The sequence below is a fragment of the Balaenoptera acutorostrata genome, chromosome 1 (assembly GCF_949987535.1).
Source record: "Balaenoptera acutorostrata chromosome 1, mBalAcu1.1, whole genome shotgun sequence".
NCBI classification, from domain to species: Eukaryota; Metazoa; Chordata; class Mammalia; order Artiodactyla; family Balaenopteridae; genus Balaenoptera; species Balaenoptera acutorostrata.
In genome coordinates, this window is record NC_080064.1 from 165,042,183 (window position 1) to 165,059,270 (window position 17,088).

Sequence of the window (17,088 nt, forward strand, 5' to 3'; positions counted from 1 at the left end):
GGCCATATTTGTCCCTTTTATAAACATGAACTTGGTTACTTAGTACTTAATTGGATTGTTGGAACTAAGTGGTTATTTATACATTTATTACAATAAAAAGAGCCATTCAGACTTGAAAAAAATAAAAAAATAAAAAATAAGTAAAAGGGCATGCTATAAATATGTAGCTATCACAGCACAGCAGAGTCAGCACACAGTATTTAATACACAGAGACTGAAGTTAATACTCACGTTTCAGAGCAATGATTAGAGAAGCCATTGGCCAAGACAGTTCATTTGGATGACTGACTAAATAAAAGGCTTGGAAGCTGTAGATAAATGGAACCCACACTAAATCTCCAAAAGCCAGCATGAATCCAAATCCATCATGGATAATGTCCATGGTTGTCAACAGTGCTTCCTATAAGGGTATGGAGGGGGGGGGAAATTTTTTTTAAAGTTTGGGGGACAAAAACTGCTATGTTTAAAGTATTCAAATAAAGTTCTAGTTTACAGTCAAATTTACAAAGGGCTAAGGGAAAGTACACCAACCAAAACCGTTTTAAAGTGGGAGTGGGGATCTGGTTCCCTTGGCACGTGTATCATTCTGTTCTTCTCCTGTCGCTCTACCCTCTCCCTCCACGATCCTGAAACAACAGGGCTCCCAACGCCCCTTGTGCCTCCACGCCTCTGCCTGGAACTCCCCGCTCCAACTTCAGCTGAAGCCTCACCCGTGCTGCTTTCCTCAACCCTCCCCCTAGACAAGGCACTTCTCAGATGCCACCACCCACCACCCGCTGAAGCCTGGAGCAACCGTGTAACTGTCCTGTAAATAAGCGACTCTCGCCACTAGACTAGCAGATGGAAGGCGGGGACCACGGGTTTCCACCTGCCACCCCAGCACCCAGCACACGTGCACCAACCTAAGTTCTGATAGCAATCTGGCTTTTCGTGTAGCTTTTCCACACTACCCGGCAACATGGGAAAATGCAACATGGGAAAATGCTTGCCTCGCTGCTCAGGGTAAATCAGGACCTGAACGCACTCTCTTGGGGATTTGGTCAGCGCAAGCCAGCAGCCAGATCCCCCTGGACCAGAAACTTGCAGGCCTGGCTCTGGAAGTGGAGACGGCCCTGCCCAAGGGCATCTCTAATCTGCCTCTGACACTAGTACTCACCGCTGACTAGGAAAATTAGCAAGTATAAGTAAACTCTGCTGAAGAATCAAACCAACAAGGACCTGCTGTATAGCACAGGGAACATCACCTATATGAGAAAAGATCCTAAAAAAGAATGAATATACGTATAACTGAATCACTTTGCGGCACACCTGAAACTAACACAACACTGTAAATCAACTCTACTCCAATAAAACTAAAATTTAAAAAAAATCAATATTCTAGGTTAAAGAAAAAGAGTGATAATCTCCAAAATGCATTTTTTTCCAGAAAGCAAGCAAAAGGACCGTGGAACAGAAAAATGGATGTAACAACTCCAGGCCCTTTGGTTCACCCTCTAGTCAAGAGCGCCTATTCTTATGCACACGGGAGCAGGTACAAGAGCAGACCAGTGATAACCACGGGGCACGCGGGAGTGGGCAGCGAGTGAGGGACAAGGCATAAACAGCTGCGCCAGCAGGGGCAGAACCCTCAGCCCTACCCAGTTCCTGGGGCCTCAGGGGATTCGCTGGACAGCCAGCGGAGGCTCACAGGAAGGGTCATTTATACGTAAGTTCGTATTCTCCACTTTCTAAGGTGTAGCACATCAACACGTAGAAGAATTTCTACCACCCAATGTAATAAGAAAATTATTAAGCATCTACTAATTGCCCAAAAGTGTGCCAGATACTAAAGAAAATCGTAAAATCAAGTCCCTTCTTCAAGAGGCCTACTATAATCTGGCTGGGATACTGATAACCTATTTAAAAAAATAACTTCCCAACTTTAATCCACTACCCCTGGTGAAAAACTGCCTTAACAGTTTTGCCTTAAAATACAAACATTTTCTGTTAATTAACAGAAATCAATGTTTGTTTAAATCTCTAGAAAATATGAATTTCTAAGTCACTTCAAAAGTGACTACCATGACACGACAGAAAACTAGAAGGAAGAATTACTCATCACTGAAAAGCTTCCAGACAGGAAGTTAAAAAAAAAATCTCTGAGGTGATGAAGCAACAGAGGAAATATCATCTGACCTGTAAAATGTAACCTACCATCTTCTTAGGAGCCCTTTATTACAAAATCAAAGAAAGACCTACAACTAGCAAGACTAAGTGCATTTACAAGAATTGGTCGTTTTTTTTTTTAATTTCAAAAGCATGTTTAATTTTGAGTAGACTTGGAATTTTCAAAGGACTCTGTATCAGATGCTCCCACAATCTCTGCAGCTTCTAAGGCTGAGCCCAGGTCTGTGTTCAGTGGCAGGAGCTCAACAGGAATCCAAACGTGGCTACTTGCACTCGAGGTCTGTTCACCTCAAAGAGGTCCTAACCTCCTCCCAAAGAAAAGGAAGGTTATCGACAAATCAACATCAAGCTTTCAAAGTCATTTTGACTGAATATGACCAAATAAGACAGTTTTTAAAAAAACACCTTAAAGGAGATGGACCTTCTCTCCAAATGTCAACAGACTGCCAAGAAAATTTATTTTGGAACATTATGACATAGGGCTGCCAATTTTGTTTTTAAAACTGAAAGAAAACTCAACTTGGAATTTGGAGGAGATGATGACAAAGATAACAGTAAATGATAAAACAGTTGTAAAACAGACCGAAGGAAGAAATTATTTTCAAGAGGAATATAGTTAGGTGAGACGGAGATTAGCAAACATTTGCCAGTCTTCAAGCAGCAGAAAAAACTGATGATGTATCAACGTATGAGAAAAGCCAAGTGTTAGGAAATTAGCTTTATTTAAACTGGTTTCCTCAATGTATCATGATTTCTGGTTTTATATCCATCTAATTAGAGCTACTCTTTTATTCTGAAACACCAACAATAAAACAGCTCCCCCTTTATTTAAGAACTATCTTCCCCCTGACAATCCAAAACACACTATCTTAATTCGATGATAATCTGTCCATCCATTTTCATCTGATAGAATCAATAAGAAATTAATGTTAATAATTCATATAAATAAAGTTTTATTTATATGAATCAGTCACACCCACAAAGCCAAGATCCACAGATCTTAAATATTTAGCACCTGACAGAGCAGCTGACATACACGGAAGTATCATCACAGTTCTCGACACCTACCCTCTGTCAGTGCTCACTGTGTGTGAGCTCAGTGCGTCACAGGGATCCACATCTCCTTTAATCCTCACAAGCCTTGCAGGCAGGCTATATTCTCCTCACTTTGTGTGTAAGAAGCTGAGGCTCAGAGGCGTCAGGTCACTCACCCACACTCAACGCCGTCTGACTCCAAAGCTCTTAAAATTAATTACCTCATTCCAGAGAGCATCCACCACATACAAGAGCTGGAAACTGTTGACCAAAATCATTGCTAAGGATGGAACAGTGCGATCCTGTAGCTTCATCTCAGCCAAAAGCATCACCAGGTTAATGACCACCTGAAATAACAGGGGCAGGTATAGTTTCTACAGAGAGAAAGGTGGTAACTTCCCAGCTGAGAAAGCTGCAGACACCACCTTACCGAGAAGCCACCATCAGTGATAAGACATATCAACCTCAGGAGTCCCTTGATAAGATGCACTGAGATGGACACTTATTCTGTGGTGTTCTTGCCAAAGACGTATAACTCACTCCAATCATGAGAGAACACTGGACTAACCCAAACTGAAGGACACTCTTACAAAATAACTGACCAGTATCTTCAAAAGTGTCAAGGTCATGAGGGACAAGGAAAGACCAGTAACTGTCACAGACTAGAGGAGACTAAGGCCAAATAACAAATAAATGCACTGTGGGACCCTGAAGAGGATTCTGGAACAGGAAAAGGCCAACAGCATGAAACACTGGTGAAACTCAAATAAGGTCTAGGGATTTAATTAATACTACTGTAACAATGTTAATTTGTGGGGTTTTTTTCTTTCTAATTGCTGTTTTTGATAACTATACTATGGTTCTGCCAGATGTTAACATTGGGGAGAGTGGTATGAAGGAACTCTTTATTTTTGCAACTCTCGTACAAGTCTAAAATTAAGTCAAAATACATTTTTTTAAAGGGGAGGAAAATACATTTTTTCTTAATTCACACACTATAATTTTCCTACATAAACATAAACTGATATAATCAAAATAAAACAAACTCTTTTAATGTTTAATAACCTGTAACAGGGCATCTTAACCCTCTGGACTATATTTACAGCAAGAAAATATTTTAAGTAGACAGATTTATGCAATGCCATGATTATTCCTAAAAACATACCACCCACAGCTTACTTTAACATTGTCTACAATCCTTTCTAAATGCAAGACTAATTTGTACTACTGAATTGAAATTAAAAAAAAAAAAAAAAAAAAGACATACCCATCCAATCAATCCGGGGCGCAATTCACAGAAGTATTTGAGATCAAAAGTACCAATCCGAGGATTTAGCTCACGGCCAATGAAGAAGTCATACACAGCATTTCCTATGAAGGGAAAAGTCCTTATCCAAACAGTATTCCAAACCCAATTATGAGGCTTTAAAATTGCACTGCTATCCACTCTCCAGGGTCACAATTCAACCACCTCCAGGAGCCTGGCAAACAGCCAGTGAGGAAAGGCATGATGGTGAGAGCCAAGAGGGGCCATGAGGACCCAGGGGGCAGGGGATGCTGGCCCCATCTGGAAACATCCATGCTGCTCTAGGCATGGGGCCTATGGGGCCAGATTCCTAGATTTTGAGGGAACTGGAGCTTTTTTAAATGTAGACTCACAATTTTAAAAATAAGCCACTTAATTTTTTTTAATGTTTAACTACTTTAGGTTAAAATCAACCAATTTGTAATCTCTATTATTTGTTGTTTGTTTGTTTTTTAAAGGATGTTTACTATTTTGGACAAAAAATATTTGTCCTAAATTGTTATAATACTAATGTTACTAAAATGCTGTAAGTTGTTAAAATGTCTTACTGTCATCAAGTGACTAAAAAAGGAAGAAGAAACAAATAGGAAAGCACGAGGGGAAAAAATCAGATTTTCCTCCTTTTATTTTTCTCTAAATATTTTCACCTTTTTTTTTTTTTTTTTCCTATTTCTCATCATCTCTCATAAACTGAAGCTAGAAGAGAATTCTATGAAAGCCTAGAAACAGATGCTGGGGGGCCAGTGGGGTGAGGGTGTGGGGAGGCACTTGTGGGACCCACGTTCTAACACTGCTCACCAGAGCTGGCCGGCGACAGTTCATCCCGGGGCGCTTTCAAAGCCCTGGCGTAGAGATAAACACTCAAGACCACAGAAAAAACAGTGGCTGCAAATGCACACTGAAGGAAATGACTGTACACATAACAAAGCTCTACATCCCAGAAGAAAGATGCTCCGACGAGTGCAGATGTCAGGATAAAAGCGTAGAATCCTTAAAAGAAAAGGGGGGGGGAGGGCAAAAAATTAATGTTAACCCAGGGTTCATATGAGATTTACACCGTTATAAAATAATGCAACATTATTTTTTAAAATCTTAGTTTCATTATTCAGGCTACACACAATATATGAACAAGCAGTGCCCCTGAGGTTAGAAGTCTTCAATACAGATGCCGTATCTTACACACAATTTTTGAAATATTCTAACACACTTAAGTTACTACTTTTCATTGTGAACAGTCATCTGCTTTTAATGAAGAGAGAGCTGAAAAGAAGTGCACAGAAATTCACTATTAAAAAGCTGAAAAGAACCTCAAAATTCACAAAATCCAAACCCCTCAGGCCAAAGTCAAATGGCTAATTATTGACAGAGCTGGGCCAAACACACATTTTAAAGCCTTTAGGGCAATGTTGGTGGTTATAAATTATAAATATTTTTACCCGAAATAACTTATCAATAAGGGTTTCAAAGGATCCTGGTCGTACTCTACCTCCCAAACAAAGACCTCACGACCCTGCCCTCAAAGAAGAGGCCACAACCCAAATGTTCCCCAGGGCCAGGCAGGAGACTGAGGGGACCAGCTGAGTGGGGATGTCAGGGAGGGACTGCCAGGCCTACAGATGTTCATTCCAAAGTCAAAAGCACCCACAAGGCCCCATAAGAGGAACCCCTGCTCCGAGCTAGCCCTGCTATGGCTCAACAGACAGAAGCTGAGTGTACTGGCTGCTTTTTCTTTGGAGCCAAGAAACAGTTTTCCTTTCAGGAGCTGAGTGCCTGCAAAAACTGTTCTCTGAGTAAGCAGTCAAATCACATTTGGATAAAAACAGTCTAACACAGAAAAGACATAGGTGTTATTTCTATAAGAATTCTAAAACCAAAGCTTTTGTAAAGTCAAATGGTCATCTCTAATTTATTATTTAAATCCACATTTTCCACATTGTCAGGTTTACTCCAAAGAGTAACTTTTAACTTTTTAAACATTTTCTTTAACTTTGTAAAGCATTCATTTAATGCTCGTAAAATTTATGAATATTAAAGAAAAAGAATGGTAGATGAAGCAGTTTCTTGCTCTCTAGCCTACGTGGATTAAATTATTCAAAATGTCTTAGGACTCTCCTTAGCTGATGATGGTAAAATCTCATAATACTAGAACCAGATGAGGAAATTTTCAAAGGAAGGATCAAGCAACTAGTTCAGCCACTGCCTGCTTGCTCTGACAGCTCCGAGCCCAGTACTACTGTTCTCAGCCTCCGAGTGAGCCACCCCTCAAAGGGAAGCAAAAACAGAAAAGAAGAGCACTTAGAAGAGAAGTAAGTGGGTACCTAGAGAGAAGCCCACAAAACACGAACAGCAACAGACCTGACGGCCCAAAGGCAATACCCCACGCCTCCCCAAACCTGGCCTCACTGAGGCCGCAAGGCGCAGGAGAGAGGGTGTGTTGGAGATTCTAAACCTGGTTCAAGCAGCAAGGAATCTGGTAAAAGTAAACAAAGTATCTGACAGTAGCAGCAAGTCAGTGCTAAGCATCTACCACGGGTCAGGCGCTGAGCTAGGTTCAACGCCTTACCCACTTGGCACAAGAGGCAGTCATCTAAAATACCTTTGGCTTCCCTTTTAGAGCCCAGTCGAGTGATTTCAGATACGGTGGATGCTAGATGAGTCACTGAAAAAAGTATCCACAGTTCAAAAGGTGAGAAGCGATAGGATTAAAACAGGCCAAGAATTAAAATTTACAATATTATTCCCAAGAAAAGGAAAACAGTCTACCCAATCTAGTTAAAATGGAAAATCATTTAAGGATAACTACACTATACACGTATTTCTTAAAAGCAGGTTAACTGTACTTTATCAAAGTCTTCACGTGCCAAAGGTGGACTGTTCCTCTTACTCAGCACACACTCCTACCCCGGGAGGTGCCCACGTCAAGAGGGACAATGCCCACTTCTTGAGATGCTCATCGAGACTTCCACTCCATCCACTCAGGGCTCCTACCAACAAGCGCCTCCTACAGGCCAGTACCTTTGCTGGCACCAAGGGTACCACAATGAACACAGCCAAGTCCCTGCCCACAAGCCACCTTCTAGTGAGGAGACCCCAGTGAAGAGACAAGTACACTGATGTCAGAAAGACCTGTCATAGAGGAAAATAAAGCAGGGGAAAGGAAAGAAAGGGATCTGAGGGCTCCTCTGAGCAGAGACACATCAGGGATGAAGCAGCCGACACTTTGGGGGAAAGTTTTCCAGGCAAAAGCACTGAGAATGTAGCCTAGAGACGGCCCAGAGGCCAGTGGCTGGAGCAAATGAGCAAGAGCTCCGGAGGGCAGGAGTGGCCAGGAAGCCCACATCAGTGCAGAACTTCTTAGGCCATGAGGTTGACTCGGGATGATAAAATACATAGTCAAAATTGCTTCAATGAGTGATAAATGCTACTAAGAAAATAAAACTGGAGAGTGGAAAACAGTGACTGAGTGGCTTGTTACTTAACATGGCATAATTTTGACATATTGGCTGCAGGTGCGAGCAGTTTATTTGCATGCTCTTTGGACTACTGAGAGAAATTTACTATTTACTGCTCTGGCATAATCAGTTTTGACAGTTTAAAGAGTACAGCACCCAGAAGTCTGAGCTATCAAGTCATCAATTTGAGTCTTGAAAAAAAAAAAAATCACCATTTAATCTGTACTTGAGTCTTCTTCCATCAGTAAGAGGTGTTCCTTCTACAACCTTAAAAGAAAAGGTTATTTTTTTAATTTAAAATTTAAAAAGCACACTTTACCATGATATATATGTCTTGTAAAATCACCTAAATTTCAACATGCCCAAGAAGGAGGATCATATCTTTTAGTAGGAAACTTTAGTTAACAAGTCTCAAACATCTTCATGGCATGCCCTTCGGTAAAGTAATTCCACCTTCAGGAATTTATCTCAAACGCAAATCTAGTAATGACTTCTCCGTGTACTGAGACAATTGCAATAGCCACTCTCCCCCAATGATCCCATGTCCCACCACAAGACCAGATGTGTTTTTAAAAACCTGTATGTACATCTAGTCGATCTCTAGCTCAAAACTCTTCAGTGACTCCCCACTGCTTACAAAGCAGAATACAACTCCACTATCTCACGTTTGTGTCATCCTTTCAATCGGGTTCAACCCCACTTACCCAATCCCCAAGGCCCACGTGCTATTTGATGATACAGACTCATATACTTACTTGCTCTGCTATTTATACATATACGCTCACTTAGTTATTCAATCATTTCATGTGATTCTTTTACCTCCAATAAGAGACTGAGAGCATGTCCACTGGACCATTTCATCTCTTCATGTGGATTACCCACAGCATCCCCATATAAAAGGTACTCAAGAAACACACTACTTGAACAGGATGAGTTAAAATAAAAAGTCCACTTGCCCAATGGCAGCTACATTTTACTCCCCAAAATAACTATTCAGAAATGGTGCAATTCATTATAAATTGTAAAATACTAATATGGTATCATTTGTCTTGGGCCAAACTACTTTACCCTTTCATTAGCTATGAAAGGGAACCCAGGGGAAATGTAGTATCTGTTTGAGATTACAGGATTAACAAAACGCCACATGCTAATTTCAAATGATCCTTATCTATTAAAGGTATCTAACAACTACTGTGTTGGGTTTTAGTCTGTGGGAAAAAAAATAGATATATAGCTATATATAGATATAGATATAGATACAGACATATATATATATTTTAACCATCAAAACTGCTTTTCTCAATAAATATTATCTAGTTTGAACTAGCTTTACCTGAGTTTACCTGAATTTGTGACTTTTTACTATAGAGTCTTATCACAAAAATACCTGAAGGTTCACATCACAAGAATCCTCTCTAGAGCCAATGTTATGGTGAGGTTCCAAAGTATTTAAAGTCTGCAGCTCTATCCTCCTATCCCTGGCATTTGCCACTCCTAATAAAACTGATCCTTTGGTTTACAGACAGTTGGCAAACTTGCAAAGCTCTAAGAACAAGATCTTTAAATGAATTATTTATAGATTAGGGAATCTCATGTTCTTTTAAATACATCCAAGTAGAGTATTCTAATGAAAGAAGAAAAAACTACACTTAGCAATGAGGACAAGTTTTAAAAACACTGCATGAGTCTGAAAAGAACATTCAATGGTCCAGACAACAAATTTCTGAAAAAGATAAAAATTAGAAACTCATCATATTAAAAAAAAAAAAAAAAGTAAAAGATACGGACTAAAGTCCATTGAGCTCAGTAGCTTATCAACCGGTAATTTAAAATTCTGCATCTGAAATGACATATAGTGAGAGGGAATTTTTTTTTCCCAGCCACCTCTACCATTAGTCAGGCTATTTTGCAAAATGGCTTATTCTTCTCTATTTGGTTTGGAAAGTTACACAAGAACCCTCAATCAGATTCTTTAAGTTTCGCTTAATAAGCATGTGTTACAGAATAGAAGAGTAAAGGCTTAACAAACTAAAACTAAGTAAGTTTGGCTAGTTATGACCAAGGACAGCTTTTAACCTTAAAACTACTATAAATGCCTTTATATAAACACGGGAGCGAGGGGAAGAAAATCTCATAATACCATATGCCCCACAAACAAACCCTTACCTTCCCAATCGGCAGTAAGTAGAGCAGAACCTGAAGGAAAAACCAGAGGAGGTAGGCCCCAAATATCCTGGTTTCCCATAAATCGTACAAAGCTGGCAGAGGAGGCGGGAAATTCAGAAGACTGGGCTCTTCCTGTTTACACATCAACAGCAACAGGAAGAGGAAAGCAGGCAGGCCAAGCGTGATGAGAAAAACACCTGCAAATAATTAGTGAACATTCAAGGCTCTAATTTCAATCCAGGTTATTTTATTTTATTTTTTTCAAAAATCACTTGAATTTCTAAGGTCAGAACTCAAGTCTGGCTAGCTGTTTGAAACCAATTTCGAATGCATCATTAGGAAGTCTTAACTCTACCTGTCACATCCTGTGGGAAAGCAACCACAGGCATGAAGGTAGTAAAACAGCAAATGCCCAGCACCGATGAGCTAAATTCCACTTCGGAAACCAAGCTCTAAAACATTTAAAATCCAACCACTAAGGGAGCAAACATGTTGAAACTCCAGCAAACTGAAGATTGGAACATCTAAAAACTATCAGTCTAATCTTTAAAGAACAAAAAACTTTATACCCCTAAGTTTCTATCAGTTAAAATAGTTATCACATTCACGCTACATGTCCGCAGACTTTTAAGCGATGCTGGACACCATCTTTTAACAGATTCAGTTAGCCAAGAGTTATAACTTACAAAATACAAAGCGGTTAAGCCATGCAGGATTTTGAACCATTTAACCAAGAAGTACTTTCTTTTACTAAGTCATAAAACCTCACCAGCTCCACCCACTTAATAACTCCAAGCCTCTGAATGCTTCAGATCTTTGACCCTCAAAAGCAACCTGTCTAACAGGTAGGGTAGACACCATGCACCCGCTGGATGCATGCAGCTTATTCCCAGTGCTACTGCCAAGCCAGGCCCTGTCACTGAGATCTGATTATCAGCAGATTTCCCAGTCACGAATAGCTCACCGTCCTTCCTGTATACAACAGTCATACCAACTTTCCTTTCATCATTTCTTTGCACTTCTTTGCTCAAAACCTATTAAAAGATTGCTAAAAGTTTTAAACATAGCCACAACGGCACCCTTTCTACTCTATGATAACCCTCAAAAATGCTCCTAACTCAGGCCTTTGCACCTGCTGTCCCTTCTGACTGAAAACTCTTCCCCAGGCTCCCACCTGGCTCACTACCTGGCCGCCTTCAGATCTCCTCAGAGAAAGCCCTTTCCTGCTCACTTTATAGCAACTAGCGTTTGCCCACCCTGCCTGCCCTCCCTAGGCCGGTTCTGATGCCTACCAGGTACTCCTCCAAATTCTAAGTCCTTCTGCTGTGTGGCTGTCACTTCAAAGGTTCTCAACGACGTAGGTCCTTTTGTAACAATTTTTTCTTCCTTTGAATCTATTTCTTTTAATTTGACCTCTTCTCTTCTTGGATGAAGGCTATACTGTGTAGGTATATAACAACTCTCTTGTGACAAAGGGAATTTTTCCTATTTAAAAAATAAAAAGTATTAAATATCTGTAGTCAGTAAGTATCATTAATGCTACCACATTAACTAATTCAGCATCTTAATATAGCCATATACACTAATAAGAATAAATTTGTTAAATTATACTCAGTCTTAATTTAAGGACAGAATTTTAGAAAAGATTCTAAGAAAAATTATGGTTTTCAATGTGCTTCTTTAGATAAAGTCACTTAAACAAGGAAAAAAATTACCTGAGAGGAAAATGAACCCCTTTGTACCTGCGCGTTTTTGTGAGGTACGTCATTCCTCTCTATGTGCTCAGGCTCCCCGTTATATCTGCTGATGCTATTTCCAAATGGCTTCTAAATTGAAGAATATAAAACATTTTAACCTTAAGAATGATAACTTAGTAAAAAGGAACATGATGGTAAAAATTCAGTATTGTGAAACCAAGCAATAAAACCAACCAAAGATTTTCACAGCTGTAATGCTGAAGAATTTCAGCCCACTTCTGTTAAAAATGAAATGGAATAAAATTGATTAGAATTTCCCAATCTTCAAAAGATTGGCTCTTACAGTAGAGGCTTCCACATAAGATCTTTCATCTTTTAAACAAAATTAGACTAAATCTTATAATTTCACTGTTCGATAACAGATGCTCTAATAATATTCACTATGAGAGGCAGATACAGTAAAAATTGGTAAATCAGCTCATTAATTGGTTAAAAAAAAAAAAGGGGAAAAGACATTCATTGCCCCCAAACAGCTAATAACAGGAAATTAAGAAATAGTGGCTACTTATGGAGTATTACTAGTAACCTACAAACTGCCTACTTTCTGAATTTCATCTGCCTTATTTCTCTTTAACCTTACATTTTCTCTCCCTAATGTCTCTTTTCTCAATTCAGTCTCTTTCCTTGAACGTCATTCTCTTTAAGCAGTGGAGGGAATTTCTTATTGACTGTACAGAGGAAGGACTTTCGCTTACAAAACATTTTCCAGGCAATGTATGGCTGAAATAGGTAACTTTGCTCCTTTAAAGTCCCTGACAGATTAATTAAAAAGACAAATATATTTTTTGGGAGGCCAGCTGTCAAAAGACAGCATTAATATAGTATCAAGTTCTAGTTCAAATCAAGGTCTAACTGAGCAGTGACAGCATTCAACACATACTTAAGTTTACCAAAGTGCCAACGAGCCACTTAGCAGCAAACGGACCCACCTAAAAACTACACTCTCGGTTTTTCAAAGGTCCAATGTGTAATCCACAGCAACCACAAATGTAATCCTGTAACATAGCTAGTCAGCTGACCCTGAACTGTACTGACTGCAAATTGACAGGGTATTCACACAGTGAGGCAAGGTATTGCAAAGATCACAATTAGGAGTCCAAAAGAATAAGGATGATGTGATGTCAAAGCTACGTGCTGCCTAAGTACAGTCTTTCATACACATCACCCCATCCTCAACTCAGTGATGGGTCCACAGTGAGCCTAGGGCTCGACGGGTGAGGAGCAAAGCCAGTCTGCAGCTCTTGGGTCACCAGGACTATAAGGAGGTTACACTGTAAAAAATATAACGGTCACTAAAAGCTAAAAATGAAATGTGACAGAAAGCATACAGCATCTGTTCCTTACCCTGAGTCACCTGACTAGTAAAAAGAGCCACTAACAGAATGTTCAAACTCACTAGTAATTATCAAAATGCAATTTAAAATGGTGAGTTGAAAATCTTTAACAATCATACTGGCCAAAAAAAACAAAAGAGAAAAAACCTATTAACTATTATACTCAGAATGAGAAAATGGTCATTCATACCCTACTCCTACTGGTATCAACTTTCATGAAGCAATTTGGCAATATGTAGAAAAGCCTCAAATCTGCTCTATCCATCTGACCGAGCAGTTCCACTTATAAGAATTTATCCTAAGGATATATCAGATGTTGTGTAAGAATATTTGTTTATAATAATGAAAACTCAGAAAGAAAAAAAGCTAAATATCTATCAACAAGGGAGCTAACAATTACATTACCTCTATATAATTTATGATAAATCCAAATAATACCATACAACAACAAAAGTGATGCAGGAAAATACAACACAGAAGGTTATGCCCAACATCTTAAAATTTAAAAATCTGACTACAAAACACTATGTAATAATCCAGTTTTTTAAGGTTTATCAAAAATCTGTGTGCATTTTATCCAGAAAAGAGGTAACATTAAGTGAACAGAATAAACAACGACCTTTCTTCAATTCTGTTTATTTATAATTTCAATTTGGTCTACTATCTAAAATATTCATTGTGCAAGGTCCTCCAGGCTCTGCACACCCTAATATTTCCAACCTTGAACTCTGAAAGTAAATTCCATTATAAGTACCATCTTTGAATAGGGAAAGCAATCAAGTACAATGATACTAAGACAGCAAGAATATGTTTTTATAAGATAGTTATGTCTCATTATTTTCTACATGAACTTTTATTCACTATAAAAACTATTCAGTTCAATCTATAATCTACATCTATTTCAAATTTAAACACTGCTTTTTTTTAAAAAAAACACAATATTAAATTGCACTCATAACTTAAAAATGTTCTTTTTCATGGTATTTAAAAGCATTATACCTTCTATTCTTCTAAACATTCATTTTTTAATGTAATCTTTAATATTATTAACTGCAAATCACTTGAGTACACATAAAGGGGAAGACATGATTTGGGCAGATTAAACACTGTGTAAGGTTGGAGATCTCCCAAACACACGTACCAATACCAGCGGAGTCAGTTTAATTTCCAACATTTCCTTCCTTGCTTCCTTCTTTGCTTCCTTAATGTCAGCCTGGTGCGAAGCTGAGACGGATGGGCGGGAACCTTTTGGGGGCCGGCCAGGGGATCGGGAGCGCGACCTGGAGCGGCTGCCTCTGCGTCTGGAGGGAGAACTGGAAGTTGAGCCACTTTTCCTTTGCCTGAAGGAGGTTAAAGGCTAGAGGGAGGAGAAAAGGCAGAGCTTCACCGAAAGTCATAACACACGCAGACCCACACTGCCAGAGGGCCGCAACGGCAGTGATCGCGCCAGTGACTCTAAAACCACCCTGGGAACTCGTGGGATCTGAGCATCCATCAGATGAGGCCAATAACAACTTCAGCTATAATGACCCGCCTCTCCTGAGACCAAAGCAGCCTTTCCACCCCTAACTCTTCTTTGAAGGTATTGCCAGGAAATGAATGTTCTTAAACCAAGCAGCTGTACATTTTCCTAATAGCATATATAAGAGATACAAATAACATTGATTAAAACTGAGATGATAGGACCAAAAAAAAAAATTAGCACACAAACAATAATAAGAAAATTCGTCTCACGGTTTCACTCTGAATAAAACACGGTCAGATCTTGAAAATGAGTCCAAGATTGGGTTACTTAGCAATGTTTTACCCTGCCCTCACCTACTCCCAATATTTCCAGGAACCTAGACCTAAGGAAGGCAAACTACCTCCTAGCCCAAATCCCTCCCACCCATTTTGGGTGGCACAGGAGCGAAGAATGGCTTTACAGTTCTCAAATGACTGCAAACAAAATCAAAAGAAGAATGAAACTTGGTGGCATGTGAGAATCATCTGAACTTCAAATTTCAGTGTCCATGAATAAAATCGCATTGGGACACAGCCATGTCCAGAGCTGCTCCTGTAGTGCACGAACTATATTTCCAAGTCCTTTTACTCAAAAATGTTGCCAACCCCTGGTCTAGAGCACTCAGACTGTGATCCATAGGGTGTAGGCTCAAGAACTGTTTGTTACTGACCTGCAGCAAGGAATGAAACTGAGAAGAGGTGGGCAGCAATTTTTATAGCATTTTGACAAAGTAATATTATGTCTATTGAATCTGACAGTGAAAAGTTAGGGTTTTTATTTTTTACCTTTTTTTTTTTCCCATTTGCCTAGTAATTACGATATGTTATGTAAATACTTCCATACCATGGACCAGATATTTGCAAGCTCAGGTCCTCACCAGATAGGCTGAGAAGGCTTGGACTCAAATCTAATTAATGTCACTCTCCTGATTAAATCCTCGGTGTCTGGGATGAAGCCCAAACCCCTCCAGTTCTGGCTCCTTCTTTCCCCTCCTCTGGTCCTCGCCCACCACACCCTTTCAGCATTGGCCGTCTGTGTCCCCCAACCCAAGCCTTTGGCATGCTGTCCGCTGTGGAAGCCTCCCGACCCCATCACCTGAGTTTTCCCTATTTGTCCTCAGCATTCAGCTCTGAAAGCCTTCCCCACAACCCAGTGCCCTTCCCTACCCTTGATGTGCTCCAACATCACGCACGACAAACTGTCACAGAATGACAGAGTGCATTAAACCAGGGAGAGGACGATGTAAGTGTCTGACTTCAGCAGACTGACAGCTTCTTAGCAACAGGGCACTGTGCCTCATTCATACATTCCCAAAGCCAAAAAACAGGATCTGACCTAAAGCAGGAGAGTGACCCTATGCCTGCAGAGAGCCAGACCTGACTGCTCTAAAGCTTAAAAACCACACCTACAGTGATTTCCCAACTATTATAAACATGCTCTGTAAACCAAAGAGTGCTTACCTTGATATCACTCTCTTTTAATTCAAGTTCAGTTCCATCTTTGTATTTTACGCTGTAAAGCTGGGAGTTGCTGTCATGGCTCAGAACTTCTACTTCATAATAAAGTGAACTCCCGGGCCATCGACCTCTTACCACCTCACCATCGGCAAATTTCCTACTTGGCATTTTTGAAAATCAGTCTGAATAGTTAAAAAAAAAAAAAAATAGAGTCAGCGCATACACACTTACATTTGTCTTTTTTCATAGATTAAACACTAAAATACAACTTTCCAAAATGTTTAACTGGTCAAGACTTTCAGACTACAAAAGCCTCTAGAGTAGAGGGTGAACAACTCCTATTTTAAAGGTGAGAAAACTGAAGCTTAAAGATGTTAACTGTTTTGTTCAAGGGCATAGAAACAGATGGCATGAAGTGGCAGAGTCAGGACATAGAGGTTGTTCTTTCTGCTACACCATATCTCACTGGGAATCACTTTATACAGCCACTGTACACAGAAGTGACACTAAGGATTAAATATGACAAAACATAAAGGCTCCAAATGATTTGCACCATGCAAGACGCTACCCGCTTACAGTAACTATACTTCTTTAATTAATAAGGCACAATCTCACAAAGGACACACATTTTCTGATTGATAAATTTGCATATACAGTAGTCCCCTCCTTATCCAAGAGGGATATATTCTAAGACCCCCAGGCATCCCTAGTGGATGCCTGAAATCACAGATAGTACAGAGAGCCCCAGACATACTGTGTTTTTTCCTATACATACATACCTATGATAAAGTTTAATTTATAAATTAGGCACCGTAAGAGGTTAACAACAATAACTAATAATAAAACAATTGTAACAATATACTTTAATAAAAGTTATATGAATGTGGTCGGTCTCTCTCTCAAAATATCTT

The 17,088-nt window shown here is 39.6% G+C and overlaps 1 protein-coding gene across 3 annotated transcripts in view; it reads right to left on the reverse strand.

The window, feature by feature from the left end:
* The window catches only part of LBR (lamin B receptor), a 181,659-nt gene that overhangs the window by 5,594 nt on the left and 158,977 nt on the right, over window positions 1-17,088 (reverse strand). For 2 of the 3 annotated variants that reach the window (XM_057526766.1, XM_057526774.1), the window contains 10 exons: window positions 16,181-16,359; window positions 14,358-14,573; window positions 11,841-11,951; window positions 11,418-11,610; window positions 10,126-10,322; window positions 8,172-8,226; window positions 5,306-5,497; window positions 4,469-4,572; window positions 3,423-3,548; window positions 232-400 (listed from right to left, as the gene is read on the reverse strand). In XM_057526766.1, the coding sequence (XP_057382749.1) occupies window positions 232-400; window positions 3,423-3,548; window positions 4,469-4,572; window positions 5,306-5,497; window positions 8,172-8,226; window positions 10,126-10,322; window positions 11,418-11,610; window positions 11,841-11,951; window positions 14,358-14,573; window positions 16,181-16,345 (1,528 nt within the window). In that variant the 5' untranslated portion in view covers window positions 16,346-16,359. The remainder of the gene's footprint in view (window positions 1-231; window positions 401-3,422; window positions 3,549-4,468; window positions 4,573-5,305; window positions 5,498-8,171; window positions 8,227-10,125; window positions 10,323-11,417; window positions 11,611-11,840; window positions 11,952-14,357; window positions 14,574-16,180; window positions 16,360-17,088) is intronic. The other variant, XM_057526778.1, reaches the window with a different exon arrangement.